The sequence below is a fragment of the Dromiciops gliroides genome, chromosome 3, assembly GCF_019393635.1.
Source record: "Dromiciops gliroides isolate mDroGli1 chromosome 3, mDroGli1.pri, whole genome shotgun sequence".
In the NCBI taxonomy this organism is placed as follows: domain Eukaryota; kingdom Metazoa; phylum Chordata; class Mammalia; order Microbiotheria; family Microbiotheriidae; genus Dromiciops; species Dromiciops gliroides.
The window spans coordinates 245,539,227-245,551,430 of NC_057863.1; the positions used below are offsets into that span (position 1 = coordinate 245,539,227).

Genomic DNA, 12,204 nt, shown 5'->3' on the forward strand with positions numbered 1-12,204 from the left:
AGTGCTCTATCCACTGCACCACCTAGCTGCCCCCCATGGTTTATTTTTTTTAAATCTTATATTAGTATGTCCAAAGATTTCATTAATGTGAAATCCTTTTACTACTCCATTCACTGAGACATGCTTTAGTAGCCAAAGAAAGCTATCAAATCATGAAGTTAGCTAGCCTGAACTATGGATAACAGATATATAGCCTCTTACCAGGCCTGTACTTTTCCAGCTTGGTAGGAACTGACAAAGGGTCTACTATGTTGTCACAAAGGGTCTACTATGTTGTCACAGCCTTCAAGAACCCAAAAATAGAGCTATATCACCGTGATTATTAGAATAGGTCTTCAATGAAGTGTGGAAGATTTATTTATTTTTTCCCCGAGAATTCTTTGAGAGAAATAAGAATGTTGCTGTAAAACTGGGATCAGGATTCGCTGACTTAACCGTATTACAGATGCCGTTTAAATTTTTAAGCTCTAGTAGTTTAATTTTTTTTAAAAGGCAGGTCAAAAGAATGCATATACTATGCTAAATTCTCCTGGTACTAGCATATTGAATCCAAGTTGGGAAGTAACAGTTAATTCTAAATAGTTCTGTTGACTGGAATAACTCCCACTTGTCTTGGTTTTGGAAATAACAGATGGAAGAAGCATTCTAAAGGATATGAACTTAATCTGGGACCTTGGATGTAGGGTGAAATAGAAAATTCATCTAGGACAACGCAGATGGATTTGTGTATGTGTGTGTGTGTGTGTGTGTGTGTGTGTGTGTGTTGGCCCCAGAGCAACAAAGAATTATTTTACATGCAGAAATAGTAGAAAGCATACCTTCTAGGATAGCCTGTAACCAAGACAACCAAATTGGAAATAAAAGTATAATGCTGATCTCAGGCACAAAATATGAAAGGTGGAAATTGCAAAAGACTTACTGAAGGAGTCCCTCGGTTTAACCATCTTCTAGGCTTCAAGTTTGGGAGATAAAAGCATGAATCTTACATACTGAAATTTATGATAACTATAAAGTAGTCTTGCAGGTAAAATGTTACAAATCTTAAAGTAGATCTAAGGACAGGACACCATTTCTTTTTATAGTAAGGTCAGGAAAGACCATTCTAATTTTACTTAGAGTATATAGCTTGAGTTACAGGCAGGACAGTAAACTTCATCTATTATAGCCAGATGTTGATAGCCTAAGTCTTTCAAAATTGGGATACAAAACAACCTCCAAATCCTTTCAGATATAAAATGGAGGAAATTCTATCTTAAATGTCTATACTTTAGCTTTGTCTCACATAGTTTTTTATAATGAACATGCAGTTTACCTCTGCTTTGCAAATAGGCTAAAAATAACCACCCATGTAAAAAAAAAGTCTTAATGAACCGGTGAATTCTCATGATCTCTTCCTATATGGAATGTAAAATCATAAATTTTTGGAGCTGGAAAGGAGCTTAGAGATCATTTAGTCTGGTTCCTCATTTTGCATAAAAGGAAACCAAGGAAGAAAAATCCAAAGTGATGAATTTGGATGAATAGGAAATTCATGAACCAACTTAAACTTTAAAAGATACATATGGAAGATAGATACAAAGTCAGGGAAAAGAAGATGAATACAAAAATATGTAATGATCCTGTTTAAATAGTATCTGGAGTCACAAAAGCTCAGAATGAGCTGGTACTCATGAGGAAAGCCAAAGAAAACATTAAAAAAGTTTTTTTTTTTACTTATATTGAGGAATAGGGAATCTCTCAAGGGAGCAAGACCCTGTCCTGGGTGGATGAGACAACGATAACCAAAGGCAGAGTTTCTCAGTTCTTATACTGTGCCGATTTTCTCTGCCAAGAACAATGATCTTTGGATTGGAAAACAGAACAAAAACAGATAACAGGGTAAGGGGATATTAAGAGAGAACCTAGTTATTTTAATGAGCTCAGCAGCTGGTCAGATTATGTCCTCAGGTACTGAAAGAATTGGTTGACATGAATGCTAAACAACTGTTAGTGGTCTTTTAAAAATTATAGCAAATAGGAGAGGGTCCTGCAAGATTGGAGGAGTAATATTCTGTTTTTCCAAATAAAAGAGAATGGATTATGCTAACTATAGATCAGTGAACTTACCTTCAGTTCCTGGAAAAATGTTGGAACATAGAATGATGAGTGAACATCTAGCAAAAGAAGCAAAAATCAAAGAGTCAGCATAATTTCTAATATTATTTCCTATTTCTTTTAATAGGTTATTCAGCTGATAAACCAGGGAATGCTGAGGATATAGCTTACCTAGATTTTATTTGACCTGGTAACTCATGCTATTTTTATGGAAAAGATGGACAGGTGTGGGCTAAACCATGACATATTAGGGATAATAATAATGTCCTGATTTGAAAAATAGTAACTGATGGTTTGAGACCAACCTGTTAAAAAATTGTCAGGGAAGCATTTCAGAGATTTTTGCTTAGTCCTCTGCTACTTAATTTTCATCAGTGATTAGGAAAAATTCATAGATTGTATGCTTATCAAAATTACAGAAGACATAAAGCTGGGGCAGCTAGGTGGTGCAGTGGATAGAGCACCAGCCCTGGATTCAGGAGGACCTGAGTTCAGATGTAGGCTCAGACACTTAACACTTAATAGCTGTGTGACTTTGGGCAAGTCGCTTAACTCCTATTGCGTTACCAAAAACCAAACAAACAGAAAACATAAAGCTGAGTGAGATCACTAACCCACAATATAAAAGAGTTAGGATTTTAAAAGAGCTTGACATGTTAGAACAGAGGTGTTAAACATGCTGTCAGTGATACTGTCCAAATCAGATTAAAATGTAATTGGGAGGGCTGCTAGGTGGCGAAGTGGATAGAGCACGGGCCCTGGAGTCAGGAGTACCTGAGTTCAAATCTGGCCTCAGATGATTGACACTTACTAGCTATGTGACCCTGGGCAAGTCACTTAACCCCAATTGCCTCACTAAAAAAAAAAATGTAATTGGGAAATGTATTAACTAAATAAATAGAAGTACAATAAAACATAGATAATATTTTTTTCAGGCTACATCCTATAAAGTCCATAGGTATCCTCAAGTATGGATTAGTGGCTTCTGTTTCTGAATTTGATATCATCAGGCTAAAACAATGAGCCAGACTGCATAAAATGAAATGTAATAGGAATAAGTATAAACATTTTATGCTTAGGTTAAAAAAAAAACTACAACCCTAAATCCACAAGTATGGTATGGGATGGTATGACCTAAAAGTGGTTCATTTGAAAAAGATCAAGGGTATTAGTGGACTTCATGGCAACTATAAGTCAACTGTTTGATATGGCAATTAAGAAAGTCCGTGTGATCCAGGACTGCTTCCAGTGAAACAAAGGGAGATAATAGTCCCTCTGTACTCTGCCCTGCTTAGGCTATATCTAGAGTATTGTGTTTAGGTCTAGGTTCTAGTTCTAGTTCTATTGTGTTTAATTCTATGTGTACATTTTTAGGAATCATGTTGTTACATTGGAAACAATCCAGAGGAGGAAAACAAGGGTAGTGCAGAACTATAAGCCATTCGAAAATTGGTTGCAGGAATTGAGGATATTTAGATGTCACCGATATTCAGAGCAGCTAGGTAGCACAATGGATAGGGTGCTGGGTCTGGAGTCAGGAAGACCTAAAATAGGAAAGATTAAGATGTGACCTGATATCTATCTTTAAATATTTCATGGACTATCGTATGGAACAGGCATTATATTTATTCCTTTTAACAGTAGAACACAGAACTAGAAAAATTTCTGATACTTGCTCAGAAATAAACAAATTTAGTCTTTATATAAAGAAAAACTTCTTGCCCCAAGATAGTAATTAGGGCTACCTAAAAATATAATGGCCTATTTTTGGAAGCTTTGTATTCTGGCTTTTTGGAAGTGTTGGAGTTGATGACCCGATGAGCAGCCATGTTGCAGGGATAATTTTTTTTTCCAGATATGGATTAGATTTGACCACTGAGGTCAATTTCAGTTAATTATAATAGCTAACATTTATATAGTGCTTAATATGTGGTAAGCACTCTGCACTAAGCACATTGCAAATATTATCTCATTTAATCCTCACAGCAGCCCTGTAAGGATTTCACAGATGAGGAAACTGAAGCAAACAGAGGCTAAATGACTTGCCCAGAATTGCACAACTAGTATGTTTCATGTCTTCAATTCAACTCAACAAATACTTATCAGGCACCTCCTCTGTTCAGAGCATTTTGGTAGACCTTATACTTGTTAATGACAGAAGCCAGTGGATAATGAGTTTTTTCATTATCCAAGGCAAAGCCCATTTTCAATATGCTTTGGACTTGATAGCATTGATTAACTCTCCACCTCAAAAGGAAAAAACCAAGAAATCTCTCTCTTAGTTACTTTTTATTCCTGCACATAGATATCACTTTGATTCTACCATTGAAGACACTTGAGGCAGGATGCATTAATACAAAAATCCATTATTGCTAACAGCAAAGTTCCTTGAGCATTAAGATGAGAGTTTTACTTTAGTGATAATCTAGCTGAGATTTGAAAATTCCATTATAAAATGAAAGTTAAATAATGTTGAGAATGAATGACTAGTAGAATTGCACATCAAATGTTTCTGCCTGAAAATGACATGAAATTAAATTTCAAAGGAAGAAAAAGTGAAGTTAACTAGTTAGGAGATAAGATTTAAAAGGTGACTGACTAGGAGTTAGCCAATTCTATAGGAAGGGTCCTAAAAATTCTGTTGATTGAGGTAGATTTTACTTGACTCACCAGAAGACATAATAAGTGTTACTTTCTCTTTCAGACAAATTTCCCAAGAAGATAAAAACTGGGAGACAAATATCCAGGAGCTACAAAAAAAGGTAAATAATAACGAGATTATATCTTATTTTTAAAGAATGCTTCAAGCATATCCAAATGGATATTCATTTTTAATATATCCAAGGAGTGTAATAAAATGTCTAGCACTATGCTGCTTTTGGGGTGGGGGAGGGCAAGGATAAGTATTTGTGTCTTCCATGTTGGATGGCAGATCAGTATAAATTTTGATACGTGGCATATAACAAGCACACCGGAGTCCAAGCCAGTAAGATGAACATTTAGATCAAATTTCTTTATAATGAAGAACTTTGGGTATATAAATAATTTTTCTAAATAAATAAAATGAAAAAGTTTAATCAATGTAAACCAGTCACAAGAAAAGGCCTAAAGAGCCTAGAAACTTTCTTAGACAATGGATAGTTGATGTTTATGCCAAGTAGAGGGACCTGGCAGCCAAGGGCAATATTGATTTAGAATAGAAACTCATTTTTAAAACATTGTGAAAGAGGAAGCCAATAATTGTATCCATTATTCAATGCAATTTTGGGATGTGGATAGGAAGAAAAGAGCCTTTGTGAAATAATATTCTAATGTGACCTGATAAAGAGAAACTAAATATCTGACAATTTTGGTCTTTTCACTCAGAAATTTGTTATATATTTTAAGGGAGTGGGTTATATTCCATTTTTACGTAACATATATTATGTATCATACCTGATAGTTTAAAAATTCTTGAGGACATGTTGGGTTCTAGTTAAATTCATGAAGTAGGAAAAGTTTCTCTTTGATTGTCCTCATCTGTTTTTCCTTATTTTTCTTTCTCCCACTCTGTCCTTTCATGCTTTATGTCCCCTATCAAAATTCTCAAACTGATCTCATGGCATAGTATCATATATTTAAAGAGCATCAGTTCATCTAGTCCAACACACTCATTTTACGTAAAAGAAAACTGAGAACTATGGAGATTAGGTGACCTGAGTAGGTAGTACATGTAATAAGTGACTGAGCCAGGATTTGAACCAAGTTCTCAGCTTCTTAAATTTAATACTTTATAGCTTAGTGTGAATTTAACATCTTTTTCTCAACTATCCACATATGTAGTTTAAATATTACCTTAAATTCCGCATTAAAAAGCTCTGTCCCCAGGTAAAAGCATTTTAAACTTCAGGGCAGCAGATGGTGACATTTTCATTGGCCTGGGTGCTTTCTTGCTGTCTGTGGTATCACACAATGAAGGCTGCTGTCTCATCTACTCATTAATAGGTCGATTTCTCTTACTTCTTCCCCTATATGTGCATTTCTAGTAGGTCCAGGGTAACAGAGGCACAGATAGGACATCACTCTCTGCTTCAAGTTTTCAAGTCCTTCTTTTGGAGTGTTGCAGCTTCAGGCTCAAGTCACAGGCTAGAGAATTATATGTTTGTGCGTGTGTTCTTTGCTTCTTTCATGTATGCACTGGATAGATGTAGCTTTTTTGTAAATATTTGTATTTATACTGGCAGGAGGTAAATAGCAATCTCAAAGCTCTGTCTGGCCAGAGGGGAAGAAAAACTGTGTTTCATTTCTGAGGTGACTTTATTTAATAGAAGACAAAGAGTGTTGTTCTTTGGTGTTATCACTGTGGAGATACCACTGTCACGAATTAAACAGTATATGGGTGAAAATTTAGCAGGTGGATATGCCAGAAACCTTCTGGCTTCTCTGCCTTCCCCAGACTCCTCTTTGTTCAGTGGAAATGCCCCATTCTAATCTCTTTCCTTGCCCCAGCAGCCTGTGGTCTTTGAAAACTGACAGACAACAAATGTCTCTAACAACTGGTAGGCAAATAGCTTATGTTGTTTTACTCAGCAGTAAGATTCTCACCCTCCTCCAGCAACAAGGGAAATAGGAAGGCTTACTTCTCTTGGTAACTCTGAAGTCATGGTATTGTATTCTGTAATGTAGGAAGAATATTGAACTTCTGAATATATATATATATATATATATACACACACATACACATACATACACACATATACATATACATACACACATACATACATACATATATACATATATATATATATATATACACAACCACCCAGGCATTTGTGAAAAAATCTTTAAATTCCCCAGTCAGTCTAATGGTACTTGTCTATTAAAGGATAGCTTTGATAATGCAAGGAAACCAGAGCATGCTTCAGATACTCTTATGTTGGGGGACAAGGACAGATTGAACTTGAAAAACCTTCTGTACTAGATAGTGAAAGAAGTACCTCTTTCATATCTTTTCAGACACTTTAGGAAAACTTCCTATATTTCTAAATCACTGTTTGCCTTCTCAATGTTTTTAAAATTATACTTAATTTGTAATTTTTTTCTTTTAACAAATTTTCATCCACTTTTCTTTCCAATTATGATTTTTTTCCTTTCCCCCACCCAATCCTGACCTTTTTATTAGAGGAAAGTAAGTTATGGTACTGATTCAGATCAGGTAGAATCTAAGAACAAATGTCTTGTTTGGAATTAAGCTTAAAAAGTGACTAAAATGTCCATTCTTTTTGACCCAGAGAACCTACAGATAGGTGTAGGTGCCAAGGAGGTTCAAATTTTTCAAAGCAACACTTTTGGTGAGAGCTGAGAATTGGAGAATAGGAAATGAAGCAAGTCCCCCATTTACTAGGAATGCCAAAATAGATAGATACTTTTTCCTAATGATGGTCATAAGAAATGATAAATATGAAGAATTCTAGAAGCATTATGAGAAGACATACATATTGAGACAACACAAAGAAAGCAGAAACAGGAAAACTACACACACACACACACACACACACACACACACACACACATATATATATATATAAAGTGTATGTAATGAGTATATAGAGAAGGCTGTCACCCACATATAGCATGGAGGTATCACTGTATGGCTCAAAGGGAGACGGAATATACATTTCTAGCCTCTTCTCCCTTCTTCCTACCTGAAGGGAGACTTTAATTCCTGCCAGGAGGGAATGTAGGTATTTGGGGCCAGAAGCTTGGTCACTCTACTCTCCTCAGAGAAAGGGGGTACTGGGCTAAAATTATGTATATCTGCTTCCTTAAATATTGTTATTCTAGGGGGAAATATAGTTTTCAGGTTCAAGGTATCTTCTGATCACTATTACTGAAGAAAGGAGGATTCAAAGCTCTAGATCCAAAGCTTAACTCCTTTCCACCAAATATTAGTTCCACAATGAGCACGATACGGCAGGTAGCAGAGAAACCATTTATCCAAGTCCACAGCAAACAGAAATCAGAGAAAGGATACATAGAAGAATACACACACACACACACACACACACACACACACACACACACACACACACTCACACTCACACTCACACTCACACTCACACTGAAGAATGAAGGAGCTCTCCAATTAGGAACAAGGTAACTCAGCTCAAGCAGCATAGTTCTAGATCTCCCCCCGGGTGAAGTCTCTTGAAATCTCTAGTGTAGCCAATGGGGATAAGGACATGATGGAGACTGTCACCTCCTCTTATGTCAGTTTCTTCCCCGATTCTTTTCCTTCAGTAACCTGAGGTGGGGTTGGTCTCTTCCATCTTCCTTCTTGAAGTTAGAAGCCTTCAAAAGTTCCAGACACACTACAGAGCCTGAAGAAACTCCATGGCACCTGATGATATTTGAAGCGGGTCCAGAGAACTGAAGAACTTGGAGTTCTCTCTCCTGTTCTCACCAATTCTTTTTCACCCTTCACAAACTATGAGGCGTTAATTTCCAGTGAAAAATGAGAGTCCCATACCTTTGGATTTTGGAACTTGGGTTACAGCTATAACAATATCAATACAAAAAACAACAACAAAGAAGAATCTGAATTCTGTGAAATTATAATTAATAAACCTAGCCCTAGAGAATGGTGGACAAAATGCATATTTTTTCATTTCAATGCAGTGTTAGGGGAGTATCAGTGTGGAGGAATACAAAATGGTATCACCAGACACAATCCCTGTGTCGGCTGATTTTGTTGAGCTGCTTCCTTCCCCATCCCTTCCCACTTACTCTGTATATCTTCATTAAAAGGGATGGATCAATTGATAGCTTAATAAGGAGGGATATATTTTGAAATGAAAAGTATCAATAAAAATATATAATTTTAAAAAATGAACACATTGCTGAATTCAGAAGAATATACTGGGTAACACGCTTATGTTTTTCCTTTCCACAGCATAGGATAGCAGACAAAATTCTCCTCATCAAATGCTTGACTGTGCTGGGATTTGTTATCTTCATGTTCTTTCTCAATTCATTTGTACCAGGCATTCACCTAGACCTTGGTGAGTAGTATGATTTTTTTGCTTATTAGTATTGATAGATATTGAATGTGATATAGACAAAGGATGGCAAATTTCACACTGTTGTTGTTGATGAGTTGTGTCTCTTTGTGACCCTGTGGAACATATCATGCCAGTATTCTGATATTATGAAGTTTTCTTGGTGTTTGTTTTTATTTGTTTGTTTTGTTTTGTTTTGTTTGTTTTTTCAGGGCAATGAAGGGTAAGTGACTTGCCCAGGGTCATCACACAGCTAGTAAGTGTCAAGTGTCTGAGGCCAGATTTGAATTCAAGTCCTCCTGAATCCAGGGCCAGTACTTTATCCACTGTGCCACCTAGCTGTCCCCCTATGAAAACTGGAACAGTTTGCCATTTCCTTTTCCAGTGGAATAAGAAAACAGAGGTTAAGTGACTTGCCCAGGGTCATACCACTAGCACTTGAACTCAAGTTTTCTTGACTCAGGCCCAGGATAGTATCCAATGAGCTACCTCACTGTCTCAAATATTGCACTGCTGGTATTCAATGTTTCCTAGGTCTTATAACATTTCCCCACCAAACTCACTCAAGGATGGTGTAGAGATGATTGTGTGTGTGTGTGTGTGTGTGTGTGTGTGTGTGTGTGTGTGTGTGTATGGCTTTTTTATAATAGGAGAGAGGTGGAGAAAGGTTTTAGCTGTAATACTCTGACATGGGCCACAGCATGAGAGTGGGGACAATTATGGTATGAACAAGCCAAGGTTGGTTGCTAGTAATATAATTCTTGGAAAGGTCAGGTTGCAGAAATGTTGGGAAAAGGTGTGGTCAGAAGCCAGAGTATTAATGAGAGAGCTGTGTGGGTCCAAAGACAATAGAAATGTCTGAAATGGAGCTTAGCTGAAAACCAAGAGAGACAAAGTGTAAGTGGGGGATGGCTCAGGATTCAAGCTGGAGTTGGAGGTTCAGGAATCAGTTGCTTCTATCAAGAACATTCCCATTTGTAACATTTTATCAATGGAGTATTTAAGGCATAATGTATGTATCTGTGCCTTGTTCTCAAATTTTTCCTGAAAAGTCCTTCAGCTAGAGAGCTCTTACTGCTGGCATCTCCCTGATGCACTGCTATAGCAACTGTAGAATCTATGCAGCAGGTAGATGGGCCATTCTTCTTGTTTGGGGGTGAGGGTAAGGAAAAAGTATGATGATAAGGAAAGTGAATAGGCAGGAACACAGTGAGTCTTTTTCTCTTTGGGTAGAGCATACCCCTTTCAAGGAAGAAACAAAGATAGAAGTTCTCAGAAGGGATAAAGAGATGAGATGATAGCAGTGACTGGTCTGAATGTCTCTAAAAACTTTGTGCTGTGTTTGGCATACTTACCATAGGTTTACTTCAGCCCAGCTATAGCAATCCTAGATTAATGATCTATTCTTTAATGAGAAAGAAATATTTTTAAAGAAATGAAAATTAGTCTGCTGTATTTTTTGTTCTGAACTTAACAAATATCAGATAAAATGGTCAGTTCCATGTGTATAGCATAACAGAAAATAATATATACAACTTAAATTTCCTATTATTTATAGCTTTCTTTTAAAAATGTAATATACAACATATAACTTTCAAAGTTGCTTTCCTTGTATGTCCCTCCCTCCCTCAATTCTTTTCTTCCTTCCTCCCTTCCTTTCTATTTTCTAAGTAAATAGGGGGTAGTTTTATCTCTTCTTTGTCTATCTTCCTGCCTTTAATTTCTTTTTCTTGTCTTATTGTTATAATTAGAATTTCTAGACTTTTGGCAAATAACAATGAGGAAAGGGAGCATCTTTATCCTTGTATTTATTAGAAAATCTTCTAGTGCTTTCCTTTTGCATATAATGCTAGCCTTTTCTTTTAGATAGGTGCTTTATATGATATTAAAAAGATCCTCCTATATCAACATTTTGAATGTTTTGTTTTTGTCAGAATAAATCAGTGTTGTAGTCAAAAGCTTTTTCTGCATCTGTTTATATAATCAATGGTTTGGGAAGTTTTTGTTTAATATTATTAATCACATTATTTTCTCAATGTTTAATCATAAACCACTGGTATAAATTCAACATGATCATAATAAATTATTTTTTGGATAAATTATTATATCTTTTTGCTAGAATTTTAATTAATATTTTAGAGTAGATAGTCATTAATCATACTATTCTGTGGTTTCTATCCTTGCTTTGTCCTTATCTCGTTTAGGTTTTAGGACTATATTTGTCTCATAAGTTGAACTTGGTAGCATACTTTCTTATTTTTTAAGAATAATTTACATATTATGGGTATGAATTATTCTTTAAGAGTTTGATAGAATTCCATGTGGACCAGGATTGGTTTTCCTTGTCATAGTTCTTTTACAACTAGTTTTTTATTTCTTTTTCTGAGATTGTGGGATTTTTTTTCTTTTTTTCCATTTATTTATAATTTTATTTTCCCCCAATTACATGCAAAACCAATTTTAATGTCCATTTTTAAAACTTTGCGTTACAAATTCTCTTTCTCCCTCCCCCCATTAAAGTGCAAGCAATTAAATATAAGTTATACATTTTCAGTCATGCAAAACATCTTCACATTAGTCAGGTTGTGAAAGAAAACAGACAAAAAAAATTAAGAAAAAGACACTAGGGGCAGCTAGGTGTGGCACAGTGGATAGAGCACCGGCGCTGGATTCAGAAGTATCTGAGTTCAAATCCGGCCTCAGACACTTAACACTTACTAGCTGTGTGACCCTGGGCAAGTCACTTAACTCCAACTGCCTCACTAAAAAAAACCCCCCCAAAAACAAAACAAAAGAAAAAGACACTAAAAAAATCTGCTTCAATCTGAATTCAGACACAAACAGTTCTTTATCTGGAGATGGATCACATTTTTCATAAGGCCTTCAGAGTTGTTCTGGATCATTGCATTGCTGAGAATAGCCAAGTCATTCACAGTTGATCATCTTACAATATGGCTGTTACTTTGTATATAGTAACATCTCATTTTACATCAGCTCATGTAAGTCTTTCTAGGTTTCCCTGAGAGCATCCTGCTTATAATTTCACAGTTACTATTGCTAACTGAATTTCCTT

General features: G+C 36.0%; 1 protein-coding gene across 1 annotated transcript in view; it reads left to right on the forward strand.

The window, feature by feature from the left end:
- The window catches only part of OCA2 (OCA2 melanosomal transmembrane protein), a 621,653-nt gene that overhangs the window by 269,348 nt on the left and 340,101 nt on the right, over positions 1 to 12,204 (forward strand). Inside the window, exons 16-17 of the mRNA XM_043996561.1 lie at positions 4,799 to 4,856; positions 9,026 to 9,134. Coding sequence (XP_043852496.1) covers positions 4,799 to 4,856; positions 9,026 to 9,134 — 167 coding nt within the window. The remainder of the gene's footprint in view (positions 1 to 4,798; positions 4,857 to 9,025; positions 9,135 to 12,204) is intronic.